At 36.2% G+C, this 22,559-nt stretch overlaps 3 protein-coding genes across 4 annotated transcripts; 1 reads left to right on the top strand and 2 right to left on the bottom strand.

Moving 5' to 3' along the window:
- LOC109718100 (40S ribosomal protein S3-1) lies at positions 9,064–12,210 on the bottom strand. Its single transcript, XM_020244124.1, has 6 exons — positions 12,052–12,210; positions 11,804–11,951; positions 11,549–11,720; positions 10,282–10,336; positions 10,070–10,201; positions 9,064–9,486 (listed from the first exon to the last, which is right to left on the bottom strand). Exons 1-6 carry the CDS (start codon positions 12,079–12,081, stop codon positions 9,316–9,318), a joined length of 708 nt encoding a protein of 235 aa, XP_020099713.1. The 5' UTR covers positions 12,082–12,210; the 3' UTR covers positions 9,064–9,315.
- LOC109706581 (probable small nuclear ribonucleoprotein G) lies at positions 15,021–17,408 on the bottom strand. The gene is made up of 4 exons (XM_020227517.1): positions 17,257–17,408; positions 17,063–17,085; positions 15,775–15,896; positions 15,021–15,274 (listed from the first exon to the last, which is right to left on the bottom strand). The coding sequence occupies exons 1-4, from the start codon at positions 17,289–17,291 to the stop codon at positions 15,212–15,214; spliced, it is 243 nt and encodes an 80-aa protein (XP_020083106.1). The 5' UTR covers positions 17,292–17,408; the 3' UTR covers positions 15,021–15,211.
- LOC109721887 lies at positions 18,466–22,545 on the top strand. 2 transcript variants are annotated; one of them, XM_020249699.1, is made up of 9 exons: positions 18,467–18,745; positions 19,934–20,020; positions 20,122–20,180; positions 20,756–20,851; positions 21,069–21,149; positions 21,285–21,347; positions 21,449–21,622; positions 21,791–21,886; positions 22,196–22,545. In XM_020249699.1, exons 1-9 carry the CDS (start codon positions 18,547–18,549, stop codon positions 22,271–22,273), a joined length of 933 nt encoding a protein of 310 aa, XP_020105288.1. In that variant the 5' UTR covers positions 18,467–18,546; the 3' UTR covers positions 22,274–22,545. The 2 variants fall into 2 exon arrangements, with proteins under 2 accessions (XP_020105296.1, XP_020105288.1); XM_020249707.1 differs by lacking the exon at positions 20,756–20,851 and having other exon boundaries at positions 18,466–18,745.

Raw genomic sequence — 22,559 nt, 5'->3', positions numbered from 1 at the left:
TTTATGATGCATATTTTCTGGGAAGAGGATTTTCCACGAAGAATATGATGGATGCATAAATATGTATATATTAGTAACTAATTTCTGCCATCTTATCAAAAACAATGTAAGAGCCCTACATTTTAAATAATATATATAAATGCTAACTGTGCACGATATTATAAAAATGCACATCTTATATCTTATTATTCAAAAGTTAAATATTTTTTAAATTATTTGTAGTTAAAAAAATCAGTAAGCAAACTGTTGTAGACTATTGAGAGCCTAAGCATAAAATTTTTATCCATATTACATATGTACAGATAACTTTACTTTAAAAAATGACCTCAATGCTTAGATGTAGATTAGATAGACCATAAAATTAGCTCTAAAAATTAAAGGAGGATGATTCCTACTAAGTAGCCCCCTAAGGTTAGGTCAGATATGTCTGCAGGTGGAGTGATCGATGCACTGAGAAAACAAAATAGAGTGGATGATTTAAATTAAACTAACCAAGATTGATTCTTTTCCCACCTCCTAGCCGAAGTTTCTCGCGATGTAAAATATCAAATGCATTACAAACGGGTATATTCATTTGGTTGCATGCATATAGCATGCATCGTGCTTCTAGCTAGCTAGGTTCTTGAATTAGTGCGAAGCTTTTGCCCTAGGGTGGCTAGTTTAAGGGAGACATAGGGAGGCAAAAAGGGTTCCAGGCCTCGCATAAGTCAGAGAACGGTTGAGAAGTGGGTGCAGTACCCACACTTCCTCGTAGCTCCTATTTAGGCGCGCAATATATCTTTAAATCAGTTAAAAAGAGTGGTCCTTGTCTACTTGGGTATTTTAAAATTGGATCCTAAGAAGTTTCTAATAAAGCCTAGGAAACATTTTTTTTGAGTTAGAGTCGTGAGATCGGTAGAAGAATCGAAAGGGATGTTGTTGCGTGATCTTGGCACCGTAGAGATGAGAAAACATTGTAGGGAACAGTTTTCGACAGGCAATTCCGCTTAGTTAGAAAATCTGTTTATGTTTTGTTCCACTTTTCGGCATTTTTCGATTCAATTTTCTTTCGATTCTTTGGCCGAAATATTCGCCCTCCAAATCATTCTCCTCTTTCTAATTAGTCCTACTACTCTCCGGCCCTCTCCTTCACTCCCTTTCATTTCTAAACCTTGAAAATTAGTCATTCTAACCGTCCGTTCCTAGAGCAAATGGTAAAAGGGTTGGTGGTTGGTATTCGAGACTTAAGTTCGAATCCTAGTTGATTCACATTTTCAGCTAAGTTTATTTCTAAGTGAAATAAACGAAGTGGGTAGCGTGCTACCTATCTCTCAAAAAAAAAAAAAAAAAAAAGAAAATTAGTCATTATGGTGATTTTTTTTTTTTCAGAATTTTGCTAGAAGTTTAAGAGTATTGTAAGAGCTTGTTAGGCTTTGCTGAAAATTATAGTTTGTTCAATGAAGTACTATTTTAACTAATCTTATTAGAAGAAGAAATTTATGAAAATTTCCCTAACAGTGTCTCTCTGTAGTAGAATCAGAGATTCAGAAATTTTAAATTAATTTCCATTTTTGGCCTCCAAAAACATATATTTATCTTTCATCACAGAAAGAGGAACTCAACGGGCAATGCTCAGGCCCCATCTTTGCTTCCCCGCACGTGACGACAAAATCACCCTGGAACGCCTCCCGTTCCAATCCAACACGTAGACACACACTATTACCAGAGTGTACTTCACCGACACGTGTACTTACTACTCACTAAACCCATGTTCTTTGGACGTGTCCACAACCCTATTCGGCCCCATTAACCCGTTTTCAATCGGTCGATGCATGTGAGAGAGACGCAGACAGAGAGAGAGAGGTTTAGATCAGAATCAACATTGATCATCAGAAAAGGACGTATCTTTCTTTTGCTTTGCTTTGCTTCCGATTCCAATTCTTTTTTTACCACACAGTCTAAAGCACACACGGTTTTGGGAGCCGAGAAAGAGAGAAAGGAAAAAAAAAGAAAAAGAAAAAAAAAGAAGAGAAAGAAGAGTGTGATAGAGAAGCAATATATATTAGATGTAGAGAGCAACGCTGCAACAGAGAGAGAGAGAGAGAGAGAGAGAGAGAGAGAGAGAGAGGGCGATCCCGAGGAGTTTGGTTTCTGCTTTTGCTCTTTGTACTCGTCTTTTGATGTGAGTGCTAGCTATAGTACTAGCGGGTCGGATTTGCGGATGAAGATCCGATTGGGTTATTGATATAATTTGCTTTGTTAATAGTACCGTCCTTCTATAAGATGGGAGTAGACGTACAACATGCAGATGCATGATAATGGTGCTACTACGGATTCTAGGTTAGGGGTATAAATAATGTAAATATGATCCAAAATAGATTGAAAAAAAAAAAGAAGTCTAACAAGTGTTGCAGATTGCAATAATAAGAGTTTTGAATACATAGGTGGAGCCAAATAGATTCTAATAAAATAAGGAAGTATTAACTTGCGTGGCACAAATAAAAAAAAGGGGGGAAAAAAATCAAAAAATTGAAGCCCATAGCTATATAGGCCATATCCATGCACATTTCCTTGCACCTGACACTGCCTCCCACGCGTGAACGAGACCCACGTGCACTCCCCCCACTTTGCCTCGCTTTATTGTCGCTCCTCCTCAGTCTCTGTCTCTATCCGTGTTCTCTCTCTCTCTCTCTCTCTCTCTCCCCTGCTTTATTATTATTATTATTATTATTATTATTATTATTATTATTACTAAGATTTTATTAATTCACAAGTGGGCTTATATAAATTCATTTCAGGGGGGGCGTGTGAAACCCCGTGACAATCGCTTTGTCTCTCTCTCTCTCTCTCTCTCTCTCTCTCTCTCTCTCTCTCTCTCAGGTTGCTTTAATGCGACCATCATTTAATTGGGTGCTGCATGCAGCTTTAAGTTGAGTTGAGAGATCTTTCTCAATCTTCTTTGGTCTTGCTTTGTTTCACATTGATCGGGAGTTGTTGGGTGGTAGGCTTTAAGGTTGCATCTTTGGACCCGGATCCCGACGCTGCTCAATGATACAATAAATAAGATAATAAAGGATCCACTTATATATATATATATATATATATATATATAGAGGCTGGAGTTACTGTACTCTTATGAGTATAGAACCCCTTATATTCATAAATTTTTAACCGTTGATTAATGGGATGTATTGTTAAAATGATGGTGGTCTCCATTTAAAATGATAGTGGTCCCCTAAGGTTGAGTGGGTAGTTGGTTGAATAGTATGATCTAACGAGTGGAAATAATCATGGAATAAATCTAAAGGCCGAAAACTTATGAGTATAAGGGAGCCAATACTCATAAAAGTATAGTAACCGGACTATATATATATATATATATATATATAGAGAGANTTTTAGAAAATAAATTTCGTAAATTTTCGAAATCATAATATAGTCCATCAAGTAAGCATAAAATGAATGGTCAAAATCGAACGACGTCCTAAAAAAAAATGATCGGATCCTTCAATTCAAGATCGGAGTTATTGATCTTTATCTATGTAGTGAATTTAATTTTCTATCAAAAATTCAACAAATTTCGATTCTTTTATACCGTTAAACTAGCAAGTATTCCATACCGGCCGTTAAAAATTGTCAAATTTGTAACCTCTTGATCATAAGGTAAATGATGTCAAAAAATTATAAAATTTGATTTCTAGAAATTTTAAAAATTGTAAATAACGTTTAACGGCATGGATCGTCGATTTAGAAGCTCTATCATCGAAAACAACTTATGAGTATGAGGGCGATTGTACTCATAATAGTATAATAGCCGGACCATATATATATATATATATGTAAAATTTGCAAGTTGAACAAATTTTATTAGATATGTCATGTTTTTAAACTTATAAAATTAAATGATATATTCAGTGTATTGTTACTTGCTAAAATATCTATCTAATATATTGATACAAGGTTGTTAAGTTTGAATTGCACCAAACTTTTTATTTTCGCTCGAATAAGTTCGCGCCATGAGCCGAACAACGGGTCTCTACATCAAACATAAGAAGGAATATCGAACACAAATCTACTTGCTTGAACTTTTGGGTTGAACAAATTTTTAACTAAATCGGATCAAGTTTAGTTAGTGATTGATCGATATGTCGACCAATTTCTATGTATTGCAGACATGTTAACAAATTAATATAATATTTTAAACTTTGTGCATAGATTAATATAAAAATTTTATATCATGTATGTTAATACATAAACCGAACATCATTTTAATTAAGGACCTGTGGCGTACTATTTAATGAAAAACGTACATGTAACTCTTTTTAGTAGACTATACTCATGTGGAGTCATGTGCGAGAGCATCCTCAAAAGGTTTGGGTGATGACAAACGATTGCATGCATGATCATGCTCGCCTCGTGCATCATCACCAGCCGCCACAAAAGAGTCATTTAATTCCCACCTGGATCGATTAAATCTTTCATAAAAGGCCCCGCCTTTGTTTGTGTTGTGTGTGTGGCCACAATAAGGATACATACGTTACGGGCGTACTAAGAATCTGTTTGGTCTCACTTCGTTGGTTTAGTGCGACTCAGCTTGCCAACGAGAAAAGCATAAAGTACTGCCCGCCAGTGCAAATTATGATTTGCAAAATTACTGCTTGTGTGAGCTACAGTAAAAAAAAAAAGAAGTATGCTACTCGTTTCGTTTATTTTTTTAAAAAAATATCAATTACATAGCTCTCTACCACTTATGCTAGGAATAATCGATTTTAATAGTTAAAACTTAAAAACTTATATTTTGTATTTTGAAAAAGTTCAAAAGTTTTGAAATGCTTTTAATTTTTTTTTTCTTTTTATACTGTAAAATTACGATCGCAACTAACCATCACTGAAAAAGTCATAGTCTGCACCACATAGCTCAGCTGCATAGTTAAGAGTTTGTGCGGAGTTCAAAGAGATAAGGAAGTAGGCCCAATGTTGTTGTACCTCACAACGTGAAGAATTTTAATTGGCTCATGCAATCACTTTACATATATTATTATATAAATTTATTAACGGATCAACATAAAATAACAATATTTAGAAGGACCTCTTATCATTTTCCATGATTACCCATATTATACCAACCGTCTTTCACTTATCCGTGGTATAGCTTAGTCCGATAGAGTACAATTTAAGTAGCATGATTAGAAAACACGCTAGTAGCTTTTCGTTCCATTTTTACATTTGTAGCTGAAAATCTTATTTCTGCACTATCTTATAATAGACGTTACGGAAAATTTCTGCCACGGAATATATTTTTCTACATTACTAAGTGCCGGCATTAAATTTAAACCACATTTTTTTTGCTAAAAAGCAGATGCAAGTTCGATGTACAATTAGATACAATTTCGAAATTCATTCCCAGCAGGTGACATAACGTTATTTATAGCCAAAGAGCCCAGGATATTCTTTCCAAATCAATGAAAAGCTCAAAAAAGCAAATGCTCTCTAATATATACTTAAAAACGTATAAATTTGGCCCTACATTGTGCCAGTACCAAAATGTAAAGGCAACGTACATTTACTGCTCTTCTTCCTCAATACTTCTTTATTAGGAATGCATTAAACCCAATACTTCTTTCTCTACAGGGGTAAACGAAATAAGCAGCCAAATAATAAACAGAGCCCGTTAGGGGAAATATCCTAGGAAATAGTTTTTTAGTTAAAAATTTCTTTTTCCGCTGTTCGATTTTCAAAAAAAAAAAAAAAAGATTTTCAAATTTTTTTTCTTATTTTATAAAGAAAACTTACTTTTTTCCTTTCCTGTGTTTTCGGCTGAAAAATTAACCAAAACCCCTCTTACTTATCTCAACAAATTACCAGCTTCTCATCCAAATAAAATTTGAATTCATTAAATCTCATTTACTTGCTTTCCAGCGTCCTGCTGAACCAATTAATTGCTCCGAGATTTCGAATTTTTGACTAATAGAGAAACAGATTAAGAAAAAGTAAAAGAGAAACAGATTAAGAAAAAAAAAAAAAAAAAAAACAATTGATTCAACGCAATCGTAAAAGAAGAAAGAACCAGCGCATTAGCCGAAATTGGGCTTTTAGGGACAGCGTGAATTTTTGGAAGCCTAACATATNATATATATATATATATATGTAGGTAAAATTTGCAAGTTGAACAAATTTTATTAGATATGTCATGTTTTTAAACTTATAAAATTAAATGATATATTCAGTGTATTGTTACTTGCTAAAATATCTATCTAATATATTGATACAAGGTTGTTAAGTTTGAATTGCACCAAACTTTTTATTTTCGCTCGAATAAGTTCACGCCTTGAGCCGAACAACGGGTCTCTACATCAAACATAAGAAGGAATATCGAACACAAATCTACTTCGCTTGAACTTTTGGGTTGAACAAATTTTTAACTAAATCGGATCAAGTTTAATTAGTTAGTGATTGATCGATATGTCGATCAATTTCTATGCATTGCGGACATGTTAACAAATTAATATAATATTTTAAAGTTTGTGCATAGATTAATATAAAAATTTTATATCATGTATGTTAATACATAAACCGAACATCATTTTAATTAAGGACCTGTGGCGTACTATTTAATAAAAAACGTACATGTAACTGTTTTTAGTAGACTATACTCATGTGGAGTCATGTGCAAGAGCATCCTCAAAAGGTTTGGGTGATGACAAACGATTGCATGCATGATCATGCTCGCCTCGTGCATCATCACCAGCTGCCACAAAAGAGTCATTTAATTCCCACCTGGATTGATTAAATCTTTCATAAAAGGCCCCGCCTTTGTTTGTGTTGTGTGTGTGGCCACAATAAGGATACATACGTTACGGGCGTACTAAGAATCTGTTTGGTCTCACTTCGTTGGTTTAGTGCGACTCGGCTTGCCAACGAGAAAAGCATAGAGTACTGCCCGCCAGTGCAAATTATGATTTGCAAAATTACTGCTCGTGTGAGCTACAGTAAAAAAAGAAGTACATTATTCGTTTTGTTTATTTTTTTAAAAAATATCAATCATCAAGTTTTTTACCACTTATGTTAGGAACAATCGATTTTAATAGTTAAAACTTAGAAACTAAAGTTCAAAAATTTTGAAATGCTTTTAATTTTTTTTTTCTTTTTATACTGTAAAATTACGATCGCAAGTAACCATCACTGAAAAAGTCATAGTCTGCACCACATAACTCAGCTGCATAGTTAGAGTTTGTGCGGAGTTCAAAGAGATAAGGAAGTAGGCCCAATGTTGTTGTACCTCACAACGTGAAGAATTTTAATTGGCTCATGCAAGCACTTTACATATATTATTATATAAATTTATTAACAGATCAACATAAAATAACAATATTTAGAAGGACCTCTTATCATTTTCCATGATTACCCATATTATACCAACCATCTTTCACTTATCCGTGGTATAGCTTAGTCCGATAGAGTACAATTTAAGTAGCATGATTAGAAAACACGCTAGTAGCTTTTCGTTCCATTTTTACATTTGTAGCTGAAAATCTTATTTCTGCACTATCTTATAATAGACGTTACGGAAAATTTCTGCCATGGAATATATTATTCTACATTACTAAGTGCCAGCATTAAATTTAAACCACATTTTTTTTGCTAAAAAGCAGATGCAAGTTCGATGTACAATTAGATACAAATTTCACACTGGAAATTCATTCCCAGCAGGTGACATAACGTTATTTATAGCCAAAGAGCCCAGGAAATTCTTTCCAAATCAATGAAAAGCTCAAAAAAGCAAATGCTCTCTAATATAAACTTAAAAACGTATAAATTTGGCCCTACATTTTGCCAGTACCAAAATGTAAAGGCAACGTACATGTACTGCTCTTCTTCCTCAATACTTCTTTATTAGGAGTGCATTAAACCCAATACTTCTATCTCTACAGGGGTAAACGAAATAAGCAGCCAAATAATAAACAGAGCCCGTTAGGGGAAATATACTAGGAAATAGTTTTTTAGTTAAAATTTTCTTTTTCCGCTGTTCGATTTTCAAAAAAAAAAAAAAAGATTTTCAAATTTTTTTTCTTATTTTATAAAGAAAACTTACTTTTTTCTTTTCCGTGTTTTTAGCTGAAAAATTAACCAAACCCCCTCTTACTTATCTCAACAAATTACCAGCTGCTCATCCAAATAAAATTTGAATTCACTAAATCTCATATACTTGCTTTCCAGCGTCCTGCTGAATCAATTAATTGCTCCGAGACTTCGAATTTTTGAGTAAAAGAGAAACAGATTAAGAAAAAAAAAAAAAGAAGAAACAATTGATTCAACGCAATCGTAAAAGAAGAAAGAACCAGCGCATTAGCCGAAATTGGGCTTTTAGGGACAGCATAAATTGTTGGAAGCCTAACATATTTTGTGAGCGACCACTCAATTTTATAGGGACGGGATAGGCCGCATAAAGATTCCGACGCATAGACAAGTAGTGGGCCGGAATAAGAGCAGTAGAGCAAAGCCCAGTAGCCCAGTGTTTGACGTTGGCAGTGATGACTGACGAAAACACAAACACGGATTTATACATTTTGTTCGCAAACGGCAAATTTCGCTCGGTTGACTGCAAATATTTAACTTCATCTTGGATCGAAACTTGGAAACTTTATATTTAATAACTCTTAACCACCTCTGCCTGAAGCAAATTATAAAAATAATAATAAGAAGAAAAATATCAAATCGTCTCATATCTCTTTAATTTCCACGTCATTTGCTTCCTACCAAACCACAACTATACAAATAAAAAACAACAAAAAAATAAAATTTAATTTAACTTGTAATTCATCCAAAAATCTACTCCCAAGTCCCAACCTGAGTTCGGTAAAACAACAAACCCTTGGCGGAACACAGCCACAGAACGAGCAGCGTCATGGAGATAAACGAGAAAGAAGCAAAACTAGCAAAATAAATAAATAAATCTCTAATCGCAGAGTATTTACATATAACAGTATTACCGAAAGGTTTTAAGCAGGAGAAAAATTAAAAAAAAAAACCTAAAAACCACCACGTTGGTTTACTGAGGAAAACAGCAGAAAGAAACCACCACCATTAACATGAATTAAATCTTACCAACCAGTCAAAGAAGGGTACGAGCAAGAGTAACCAAGAAAAAGAACCTACAACAGTCCATTAATTCATATTAACGGAACACATCATTTAAAATACGAAATAGCTTAAAATGTTGCTGTTTAACAAAACAAAGTTCACTATTCTTCAAAACATTAGGGAACGATGCAAAAACAAAATCTCTCAAAAACCAACTAGAAGGATGATAATGTTTTAGGCGCAGAGGAGTTTCTTTTAGACCACTGGGATCTCTGCGCTCACAACGACAGGGGCAGGTGGCCTCAGGTATTCTTCCTCATCCTTCGGAGCGTGAATAGTGACCAGATCAGGTAAAGGTGTTTTCGGGCCCTGCTTGCCCTTTGGATCCCAATCCAGCATGATCTTCACCTTTATCCCAAGAACACCCTGTAGAGAGAGAGAGAGAGAGAGAGAGAGAGAGAGAGTTAACTCCTGATCTCAAGTTAAATGAATAAGTGTACAAATAAAAAAACAAAAAGAAAATTAGAACTACCAAGTTATACTACAGAAATGCCACTATAAAATTAAGTTCCCATAATCCTAGAGCTGCATGAGGACGAACTTGCACAAGATCACAGGAAAACAGGATCGAGTGATTAATAACCAAATATCAATACCGCGGAGACATAGTGCCGTGTAGATTATTGTACATCAAGCATACTAAAGAGTTCCAATTACCAACTACATATTTATAATCAATTCCCTCAATAGAACTTGAATAAACACTAAAAAATGTCACTGCCTCTAATGGCTATATGTGAGCCCTAGCTTACCGACAATTGACTAGAGCAGGTAGTTTGGAAGTCTCAGTTTGGTCTGATACGAGACAAGGGTATCCAGATGGGAACAAACAGATTCTACAGCCCAAAAGCAAGGTGGCCAGGTAGTTGATGACACTCGAGTGTTGAGCAGCAGATGGACAGAAAAGATAAAGACTGAATATGGAGGTTATAGTAAAATAGAATCTCACCTGTCTCAAAAGAACATGCCTCACAGCTGAGTCGATGTATTCTTTAACAGGCTGACCAGAAGAAATCATGTACCCATCCTTGAACTTCATAGATTTGGCACGCTGGGCCCTGAGCTTTCCACTTACTATCACCTGCAATCAGACATGATATATTAGAGGTTATGAACAAGGATAGAGAAGAACCAAGCAGACAACTGATCGCCATGGCGTACCTCGCATCCCTTAGCACCACTCTCCATGACAAACCTCAAGACACCATAGCATGCCCTGAAACCAAAAAGGAAATGTAAAATAACATGCATAAAAAATCATCGCTAAGCCAGGTACCAAAAGTCATTAACGCAAATGCAATAAACCAAAATTGGGCAATTAAGATTGGATACAGCAATTTGAAGGAAACACCTCCACCCGATAGATCAATCAATTTATACATAGAGCACATACCCAGCCAAATTGCAATCTTGACCAGTGAATGAATAAGAGATGTGAAAACAAATAGAACTCTTTCATAAACACCATAAAATGCACAATATGATGCACAAGTATCATACGGCCAATAAAGAGATCTAAGTGGTCATATGGTTAGTAGAGAACAATAAGAAAAGCAGTAGCAACAAACAACGAATGGAAAAAGAAGAAGTTTAGGAAATTCAAAACCAAAAAGATAGATAAGGTGTTGCCAGACAGTTTATTACATGAAAGCTAGCTAGCACAGATTCGCATAAACATGCATGGCACTGTTACTGTAGTCATCTTCCGACACAAAGTTGGTATTGAAAAGCCTATTTGCTTTATAGATGACATTAAACAGTCAAAATCAAAAAGAAAAATTCAAACTAGAAAATTAAAAAGGGAGTTGCTGAATCATTATAGGGTCACTGAAATAATAGATAAAATAATAAATGGGAATTACTCCATTAAATTCAAAGGTGTGGTAATAACCCACATGCAAACCAGTTACAATTGCAATAACAAACTATAATTGCATAGAGGTAAGAAAATGCATCAAATGCCATTTGCCGAAGAAATTTTTATAATCATCCAATTCTACTTGTGGCACTGCAAACCCAAAAAAATCCTATTTCTCCTCTACACTACGATGATATCAAAAGAATCGTGTCTGACATAAACTGACACTTTAAAAATTTAACTATATATTCTCATAACATCATGTTACTATACCATTTTTTTCTCACGAATTTCCCTTCAATACACTAAGCAATGGAAAACCAGGTACGATCCAATGACCACAAACAAATTGAAGGGAAGTAATTAATGTCGTCATCCTCAGACACAAAATTGGTACAAGGAACCAACTTGCTGTAAAGATGACAAGAGATAACTTTAAAATTCGTATCACATTCAAATAATTCATCAAATGAAACTCAATAACATAGATCATGCAAATATAAACCAAAAACATTGCACAGAGAACAGCAAATTTGAAGAGGGTAGAGGGTAGAGAGAAAACACACAAACCTCCGAACAGCGAGGCCTCCAAGGAGCTTGTAGCGAAGCGACTCGGCCTGAGCGATCGCACAGAGACCCCTGTTGTTAACCTTCTCAGCGTAGAGCTCAACGCCGTTCTCTGGGAAATTGAACCTCTTCTGAACCACCGATGTCAACTCCCGAATCCTCCTCCCCTTCTCACCTACACCCCAAACAACCATCAAATCCTAGATTAAGTCCCAGCCTTCAAAGTAACAATATAGGTACTAAGAACCCTAGATTTACCGAGAACGTTCTGGGTGCGAGTGGCCCTGATGATGATCTCCGTGCGCATCGGGGTAACCCTAACCTCGACCCCGGAGTAGCCGTCCTCGGCAAGCTCTCTGGTGAGCACCTCGTTGAGCTCCGCGAAGAAGACGCCATCGGCGACGAACTGTGTGCGATTAATACAAAAAATTGCTCAAAAAAATCAGGAAAAAAAAGAGTGGATCTCGAGATCGAGAAGAGGATCGGACAAGGAAATTAGGATTTACCTTTCGCTTCTTACTGATTTGGGTCGGCATGGTTGGAATCGAGGAGGAGATGGAGATCGAGAGAGGGAGAAGGGCTGAGAGAGAGAGCGTGAGTGCGCGCGAGAGAGAGGGAGAGAGCGAGAGCGGCGGGTGGATGAAAAACCCTAGCTCGAGGGATGGGATTTTAAAGGCCAGGGGTCGCGATGATCGGACGGTAGAGAAAGGTGGTTCTTGGGTTTGAAGGCATGGACGGCGGAGATTCAGTATTTCATTTTAGGGTAAGACTCAGATAAGGCGCTTTGCGGTGGTGTTGCGCAACATCATAAGCCCGTGTGGTTTTAAGTTTTTATAGGAATTTTTTTTTCCGAGATAAGTTATTAATATTTTTTGGCCAATTTGCATAAAAAATTCACTTATTTTGGGCTTTTGTAAAATCGGGCCATCTTTTTGGCTTTTGCAGATTCAGTCCGTTTTTTCAGCAAACTGACCAAAATACCCTTATACTTTTTTCTCTTTCCTCTTTCTCTCTCCTCTTTTTTTCTCTCGTTCTTTTTTCTTTTTCTTCCCAGAGAGCGGCGAAGACGGAGCGGAGGTGCCCTTATACCTTTTTCTTTTCTCTTTTTTCTCTCGTTTTTTTTTTTCTCTCTTCCCAGAGAGCGGCGAAGACAGAGCGGTGTCGCCGCCGGCGCCCCCACCTTCCTCGCCTCCGATCCCCCTAAGGCCGGGCTGTGACTTTTTTTTTTTTTGCATTTTTCTTTTCTTTTCTTCTCTGACTCTCCTCCACAGTTTCCGACGACGGCGCCTCTCTCGCTCTTCCCTGCCCTTCCCGTCTCTCCTTCTCCCTCCTTCTCTGCTGCCTCCGACGACGATGCATCTTCGCCGACACCGACGCCGACACCGTGGAGATCACTGCGGCGCTGCAGCCTCGGAGTGGGGGGTCTTTAGCGGCGTCGTCACCGACACCGTGGCTATTGACAGAGAGGGTGACAAAAAAAAAACAGAAAAAAAATAAAGATAAAAAATTATATAAAAAAAAGGATGAAGATGAAATTGTATCGTTAACTACAAAAAAATTACAAGTTGCACTACTTAAGATGTAAACTGCAGCTTTAAAATAAAAATTACACTTTTTAAATAAAAATTACACTCTTTGAAAGATATTTACACTGTTTCTCTTCTTATTGCACTCTTTCAGATATAAACTGCACCCACTAAGATAAAAATTACACTCTTTAAATGAAAGTTGCACTGTTTCTCCTCTTGTTGCACCGTTTCTCCTCTTGTTGCATCATTTCTCCTCTTGTTACACTATTTTTTATCTTAAACTGCACCCATTTAAGAGATATTTATACTGCTTCTCCTCTTGTTGCACTGTTTCTCCTCTTGTTGCACTGTTTCTCCTCTTTAAAGAGGAGAAACAGTGCAACAAGAGGAGAAACAGTGCAACAAGAGGAGAAGCAGTATAAATATCTGTTAAAGATGTGTAGTTTAAAATAAAAAGCAGTGTAACAAGAGGAAAAATAGTGTAACAAGAAAAAAAACTGCACCCATTTATTTTAAACTGCACCCATTTAAGAGATATTTATACTGTTTCTCCTCTTGTTGCACTGTTTCTCCTCTTGTTGCAACAAGAGGAGAAACAGTATAAATATCTATTAAAGATGTGCAGTTTAAAATAAAAAACAGTCCGACCCCGTTCGCCGCGGCCGCTGCCGCTCCGGCGACGGGATCGGGCTGGGGGTCCGCGGCGGACGCGGCGTCTCGACGTCGTCGTGGGAGAAGCAGAGGCGTTGGTCGGCGGCTTCTGCGCGGCGGTGGGAGGAGGGGCAGCGCCGACGGAGAAGAACACGCGCGGCGCTGGTCCCGTCGCCGGTTGCGCTTCCGCCTCCCCTTCCTGCGCCCTGCCGCTTGGCCTCCCCTTCTTCTTCTTCGCCGTTGTCTTCTTCTCCGCATCCAGCCCNCCGACCCCGTTCGCCGCGGCCGCTGCCACCGCGGCGACGGGATCGGGCTGGGGGTCCGCGGCGGCGGAGGAGAGGAGGAGGGGGTCGCGGACGGTGGAGAGGAGGGTGAGGAGGGGGGCGACGGTGAAGAAGGATGGTGAGGAGGGAGGCGACGGTCCATCTTTTTTTTTCGGCGAGAAAAAAAAAAAAGAACGACAGAAACGAAGAGGAGAGAGAAAGAGGAAAGAGAAAAAGTAATAAGGGTATTTTGGTCAGTTTGCTGAAAAAGCGGACCGAATCTGCAAAAACGAAAAAGGTGACACGGTTTTGCAAAAGCCCAAAATAACTGAATTTTTTATGCAAAAAGGCCATATTTTTTAAATTATAAAATTGAAATTTAGCATACTGGATTTGTTGGACTTGTCACTTGTCACATTTTGTGTGATACAAATCTATAATTTTCGCAGTATCTTATAATTTTACAAAATATAAAAATTTAAAATTTAGGCGGCGTTTGACATTGCTATCATTTTGCTTTTTTAAACATTAATTCTAAATATATAATATAATATATCGACAAAAAAAACTTATAGATAACATTGTTTGTTAAAAAATAATTAGAAACAACCAACTAATACATCAATTTTTTATTTTTTTTGTTACCAAATAAATATTTTCAATGTAAGATTATAAATAAGCCGCCATTTTCTTAAATACTTTTTAACATAAAAATTTTTTTTAGAAAATAAAAAAATTTAAATGACACCAAACGAAGGCCCCAAACTTCGTCTTTTAGAAATCTTTTTTTTAGCGAAGTGAGAAATCCCTCTTTTTAAGTTTAACGAATAATGTAGCTCTACGTATTCTAAAAAATCTGTGAACCAAACAGGGCCTTCGCGTAGGTTGGATTTGCAATATACTTTTGTTAGATTTGATCTAAATCTCAATCCAAAATACAAATCCTAACAAGTCTCAAATTGAATTTACAGCAAAATCTTACTTCATAGTTTCGCTTCATCACTTTTTCCACCAAGCAAATGAATAGCCGCATTAAATAAGAACTATACTTCTTAGAGTGTATGGTATATATTAGCAACTAAGAAAGTTTCAAGATATTTATGGAACTGCAAATAACAGAGCAGAGCAAATTGACCGATTCATCAAGTTACATAACAGCACCAGCATATGTTTTCATTGTACATTAGTTGAGTTCTGAACACAACATCAAATCGAAAACGAAGCTATTGCGTTCGCGCAACCGGCTCCAGAGCTTCAATCATGACCACACTATTTCCCCTGATTACCTGTAAAAAATAAAAATAAAAATTGTTAAGAACATCGTATCAACTCAGAGAAAGAAAGAATTAAAGCTGGCTTTAAGCAGATTAGAGCCTCTCTGCCATAGTTCAAGTATCTGCAGTAACAAATTTTGCTCAAACATACTACTGAAAGAAGCACACACAGGTTCTTTACTAAAGTAGAAACCAAAAGCTTCAAATTTGAGCTCTTGGGACATCCTGAAGCTCATTTCGCCTTCTCGTCACAAGAAAAGATACAAACTTGTCTTTCACAAAATACACAGCAGCTGTTGCTCATAGAAAACGAGGGTCTAAAGCTCATGACCGTAAAGCCCTATATCTGCCTCCCAGAAAGCATTGGTTTATGTGAATGCACATCATACTAAGAAAGCATGGAATAACAAATCTTTGAAAAGGTTCAACGGAGAAATTAAGGCTTTCGTATACCAATCAATTACACATGGAATTTGGAAGTAAGAAGCATGTCAACTTGTAAATAAACCTACCACCATCCCAATTTCGTTCTTCTCATTGCCGTTGACCTCCACAGTGTTATCGATCACCAAGTTCATAAATTGGTCAAAACCACGAAGAGTCCCAACAACAACACGGTTTGCATTCAGCTTGACTGCAAAACATTGGTTAATGTAGCCACGTTAGTGAAAATACTTCAATTGAAATTAAGTGTTTGACTATTCCAGTAGAAATCAAGTTGAAGCACAAATCAAACACAATTGAAAGTTCATGGCAGAGGGGCATTAGCAGCATATTTATATAATTCCAGATGATACAACAGAGATGAAGTATGCAGCGTGAATGCATGGGGAAAGTCTACATTTGGCTCGTTGCCTAGTTTGAGTCTAGAGATAGAAAGAAACCCTGAAAATTGATGGTAAGGTGCTAACACTGCAGAGATGAAGAGAAAGGAATTGCCTATCAGAGTAACTATGACAAAAGCTTCATTTGGAGACAAAACCCCATAGCTTTCATAAGTTATTCCTCACTTAGCGCGCATACATTACCAAGTTCCAAACTGATAACAGCAAATAGCAATAACACTGCCATATGAAAAGCATGACAACAATGCAACTTTACAGAGTGCAAAAATGTAAACCCTTGATTGTAGTAGGCTTTGTATCCAGGAACAATTGTCAGAGGTGGATTTGATGAGAAGAACTTATACACAACGCTTAAAAAAAAAAAAGGACACTGGAAATGGGTTTTCAGAAAAATACCAAGTGTATTAATTTTAGAGTTCGCGGAAAAGCTAAAACACTTGGAAGAAAAATGAAAAGTCACTGGCTCATTGCCCCATCAGAGTAACTATGACAACAAAGCATCATTTGGAGAAAACTCCACAGCTTTCATAAAGAAATTCCTCATTTAGGGCACTCAAATTAGAGGCTAAGAGCTACTAAAATGAAGCCAAAAATAAAATGTCTCATTTGATTTCTCAGAGGCTAAGAGCTACTAAAATGAAGCCAAAAATAAATGTCTCATTTGATTTTTCGACAGCAATCACAACCTCCCAAATCATGAAGAACCTCATCAAGTTATCATCATCACCTCTTAATACAAAAAATAATAACCCGTCATTTTATTGATTAACTTTAAACCTAAACTATATTCATACCAATATTCATAACTTTTTACAATCCAAAAGAACCCTAATATAGCAACAAAAATAAAAGTCATTTTTCGACTTTAATTTTAAAAAGTACTAAGCACGTAATCATGAATTTGAACTTAAAAAAAAAAAAAAGAGCATTGGGAGTGTTGGAGAAGATCACTTACTTTGCAACTTCTTGTCCATGTACCTATCATCCAGTTCCAAAATAACGCAAAATTTAAACAAAAAAAGGATAAAAAAAGGTTACTATACAAAATCAAACATGCTAAAGAGGAAAAAAAAAAAGAAAAAGAAAAAAAGAGAAGAAGATTATTTACAACGAATGATGAAGAGAAATAGAAGGAGATTAGAGATTTACTTCTTGAGATCCGGGGGTTGCCCCGATCGGCTCATGGTCGGATGAGGGATAGATCGAGATGGGTTAGGGGTTTGATTAGATGTGTCGCCGCTCCCTCGCTAAAACCCTGGCTTTCGTCCTCCGCTGCGGGGAAGTTAGGGTTAGGGTTTTCCCTTTTAAATAGAGAAGATGACAAGCGACTCGGGTCGGATCGGTTGTAACGAAATGGATCCGATACTGGTTGGGCGAGTCGGGTCGGGTTTTTTGAACCCTTACTTCAAATATATTTGATCTTAGTATGGATTTTTTTACTAAAAAAAAAATTGGGGGGTTGATGAAGCTTAAAAGCTATTTATTAAGCTCATGGAATCGTTACAAGATTTTTTTTTTTTTTTTTAAATGGTACTGAAAAGAAGAGAAAACAGGAATTACACAAGTAAAAGGCCTTTAAATCCGGAAGCATTGATTCATGCAGTTTTCAAAACACCGGTAACACAGCTATATGACTCATTAGGTTCAAACCACCAACCTAAAATATTTAAGCCCGATTATTATTACTAGTATATAGGTCTCATATAAACTGATTAGAATCATCTTATTCGATGTGAGATTATTGGGGGCGTTACACTATAAATATTAGATTATCTTCATAGTTTTTAGAGATAATTGCCTATATTTTTTAAAAAATTACTGAGTTTTAAATTTATCCTCTATTTCAAATATATTCCTATGAAGTTTCTCAATTTCTTTATTTTCTATATACTCCTACTTTGAGGCTTTATTTAAAAAAAAAAATTAGAATGATAAATTTAAGTACAGTAATTTTTGAGACATAACTATGAGAGTGAGAAACTCATGAAGCTTATGTAGGCAATTGCCTGCTGATTTTATAGAAAATCTATAGTGTCACACTTCTATCACATTACCAGTAATGAGACAAATTTTATTGAAAAAAAAATAATAAAAAAATATTTTTGATTAATCATGATCGGACGAATGAATCTAAGGAGAATAATTTTAATTACTGATTAGGAATGCCGCGTCAGCAATATTGCCGGTGCATTTTAGACCTTTTTCTGATTTTATAGGAACCAAAATGAATTGTTATTAAAAGTTTAGAATCTTCAAAATATCGAATTTACAAAATTTGAGGTCCAAAGTGAAGCAAAACTGAAAGTTCAGGGACTAAAAGCGCAATTCACTCAAAGTTTTTCCTTTTTCTTTATCTTCTTCCCTCAGCAAACAAACCTCCATCACTCCTCTTTCCCATCTCCACCCCATCTCTCTCTCTCTCTTTCTCTCTGTTTTTCAATGTCTCTTGGTCTCTTCTCACCCCCACCTCTTCCTCCAACATCCTCAGCTCACACACAAACACAACCTCGCAGCCTCTGCTCCTCACTCCAGAGGAGGTGGAGGAGGTGGAGGAGGAGGAGGCCTCATCTCCTCTCATGCCAATCCTCCAACAAGAAGGAAACCAGCTTCACCGACCAGCTCCTCGACTACATTGAAGGTCATCCATATAACCCATGCTTGTTCTTTGCTTCTTTTAGTCTAATATAGTATCAGAGCCCGTCCTAAGCCCCTGTAGGTTCAGTTCTCGATGTCAGAATAAGTTATTTAATAATAAATTATAGAGCATTTTTGCATTTATCTTCTTCTTCTTCTTAAAAAAAAAAAAGAATTTATAAATTACTCTAACAAATTTTTATTTGCAAAAATGGTCCTTTCCTTGCCACACGAGCGCTCAGGTGGTATTTTTAAGTTGAACACGGTGATTCAATCACTATTTAAACACGATGATTGGATCATCGTGTTTCCTTTCGTATTTTTTTTGGTCCCTAAGTAAAAAAAACGGAGTGTTTAGAGTGTGAATATGAACATGGTCACCGTATTTAACCACGGTAATTCATTCACTGTGTTCAACTTAAAAATGCAAATATGGCGCTCACGCGGCAGGATAATCTGCAAACATAAATTTGTTAGGATAATTTGTATTTGTTTTTTGAGAGGGGCTAAATGGAAAAAAAAAAAAAGCCCTAAATTATATAGTGTAAGTTTTTTATTTTTCTTTTTAGGGTAAACTTTAAGTTACCCTTCTGTGGTTTAGTTTATTTTTGTTTTGCCATGACGTGGTTCAAAAAATTTTATTTCACCAAAAAAATCCGTTGTTAGATAGGATAGTAAAATAATTTCTTATTTAATCTGTTTAGTAATAGATCCTTATAGTGAAACAAAATAAAATCACTAGTTAAGTGTAACTTTTTTGAACCATAGGGTGGCAAAGTGAAGATTCGCTATATCACAGAGGGCCAAATTAAAGTTTACTTTCTTTTTTTTTTAATAATTTTGTTTTTAGGGCATTACATGGTCCTAGGTGTTATAATTTTTTAAGATACTGCATTACACCTGATTAATCTGATAGAACTAACACTTTATCCTTGATAAAGAAAAGAGATATACGGAACGAAATGTTCAGGCATTTAGACGGGCCCTTAAGATTTTTGCCGTCCTTTTACAAGCAAATTATTCATAAGTAATGTCTCTTTGACAATTTGGACATATAACCATTTGAAAGTAGATTATTTGATTAGATTTACGTTACTGTAATATCATTGTATGATTATAGCTTCCCTCAATCTCCATGCATTGTGATGCTCTGCTTGCAAATGTATACTAGATTGAGGAATTGCATGTATAGGTGGGCCTAAATTAAGGAGGTGGTATGGTGCACCGGATTTACTCCCAAAAGACGGAGGTCCTGAATCTCAAGAGGATGAGTCTTCAGGTAATTGGAGCCCGAAAAGAATAATACCACACACATCCTTCTTGGTTTTCAAAGTCGTGATTATTAATTTTCGACGTGGATAAATTTGGTTTGAAGCACAGAAATTGAGGAAGTGCGAGATGCTGTATTAGTAACTGATGGTGAAAGCGAAATTGGGCAGGTGGGTATTTAAACTTGAGATTGAGAATTCATGTCTGTTATGAAAAAGCATGCTGTGCGTAGTATATCAGATGGCCAATTATGTTGTAAGTTTTAGCTTATCCTTTTTTATTTTTTGAGACCTCTGAATGGCCTTTTGGGACTGATAATACTCGTTGTGACCAAACCTTCACAAAAAGTGTAAGATTTCAGCAGATATAAATCTGAAAGAGTAAGATTTTGAGAAATTTTCGCCAAGAAGCTAGATTTTTTTTCATTTCTATGTATTGACTAAACAACCAATAGTTTAAGATTCCTTCTTAGTTACAGCTTATTGAGCTTTTATAAAAGGAAAGCTTGGCTTTACCCTTTCGTGTTATCATATTCTTGCAAAGCTCTAAAAAAAATACATGCTTAAGTCTGTCTCGATGGACCATTATGGATAATTGTTTTAGTGCTATTATAATAATTTTTTTTGCCATATCCCCAAATTATGGTTAAGTGGTAATTTAGTAGTAATATTCTGCTTTAAACAAAAGTTTTCATGTTTCTTTTTCGCTGATTGATAGTCCTTGATCTATTGTTCTATGATTTCAGATGGTCATACTGTTGTTGATTCTTAAACGTGCTAGAATAAAAGCAATAGTGAAGGATAAACTAGCTGCCATCAATGCCTTTGGAACTTATGTTGAGGTTAGCACCACTGACAGTAATTGGTTTTTCTTCATGTAGTCTTAGCTCTAATCTGTTCTAAACAGTCTTTTCTCTAGATTTAGAGGACTATTTATATCTATAGAGTATATAGACATATTTATTTATTTATTTTCTATACACAAGGGTGTATATGTATTTGCAAATATAGATCTAAAATTTTTCATCATCCAACTTTCTTCTTTATTCTGGTTTGCAGTCAATGGTGGGAGATATGAATGATAAATCCTTCCTTATGAAGGCTCTAAGAGGTGTTCGTGCAGTAATTTGCGCTGCACATGTATGTTAATTTAGCCCATATGATATTGGTATCTACTTTATGCTCATCTTTTTTAATTTTAATAGATGATTTGTACATGGCGTCACATTCTTTACCCTCTTCATGAGTTTCTCAACTTTGTGGTATTTTTGATAGGATGGCTTCATCTCTCAAGTAGCAGATTTGGCAGGCGTGCAACATATTGTTCTTCTATCTCAGGTTCTCACCTATCTTCATCTTTATGATCATCCAATGTCGAATACAAAGCTTATTACTGATGGTTTATTCATCCGTGGATGTGAGTTTTAATAAGGCTGCAGTTGGCTGTATATAGAGGTAGCAGTGGACTCCAAGCTATTATGAACAGCAAGCAGAGAAAGTTGGCAGAGAGAGACGAAGAAGTGGTGATTGCGTCAGGCATACCATATACGATAATAAGAACAGGTTCGCTTCAAAATACTCCCGGTGGCCAGCAAGGTTTTAGCTTCCAAGAGGTATGAGAAACTTTCGATTAACTATACATTAGATTGTTAGTGTAGTAATTTTATAAGGGAAATTTCTATAGCTCTATCCGATAAAAATATCATTTCAGCCGATGGGAGCATAATAGTTTTAGGCTTTCACTTTAGGAGCTCATTTGTTTGTAATTGTATGTACGTCAGGGTGTAGCAGCAAAAGGAAGAATCAGCAAAGAGGATGCTGCTCTTATCTGTGTGGAGGCACTTGAGGCAGTCCCGCCGAAGGGGCTGTTCTTTGAGGTTAGGGCAAATAGAGTACATGCTTTACAATTTAGAAAAGTAGTAATCTATTTCATTCACGCGGAGAAAACTGTTTACAAACAAAAAGGGACTGTTCGGCATTGTATGTTTATCTGGGTTTTCTTTCCTTTCTATAATTTTTAATTTCATGCAATTGATGCAACAGGATGAACTGCCCTACTTTTGCTATGGTTGACTAGTTTTGAAACTCTTATTTTGTTTGTGAAAGAAATCATTAGCGAAATACCGAAAGTATTCTTCCTTTAACCCCTTTACGATTAGTGGCTTAATGACTAGTCGCGTTTGTAGGTGGTGAATGGAGAGGAGAAGGTTTCAGACTGGAAAATCTGGTTTGAAGAACTAATCAAGAGGAGTGAAGAGATATAATGACCAGCCAAAGAAATGCTTCTCACTATACATCAAAATGTTCTTGCTTGTGATCTTTTTTTTGCTCTTTATTTGCCTCGCATGTTCTTTGCAACAGAACCATGAGATTACTGTGCGAGGCAACTGTGTAAATTCATGTTAATTGGCTTTGCTGGTAGTTGATGCAACAGGGTGTAAAAGCACTGTGAAATCCTTTTATTGTGGCTGTAAAATAAAGAATCAAAAGTGGAAATTTTCATCAATTGAATCTCTTGTAATTGTTCCTGGTGGAAGTAATTGTGCTTAT

The sequence above is a fragment of the Ananas comosus genome, linkage group 1, assembly GCF_001540865.1.
Source record: "Ananas comosus cultivar F153 linkage group 1, ASM154086v1, whole genome shotgun sequence".
NCBI lineage: Eukaryota > Viridiplantae > Streptophyta > Magnoliopsida > Poales > Bromeliaceae > Ananas > Ananas comosus.
The sequence above is the reverse complement of the archived record's forward strand: the minus strand, read 5'-3'. Positions and strand labels throughout refer to the sequence as shown.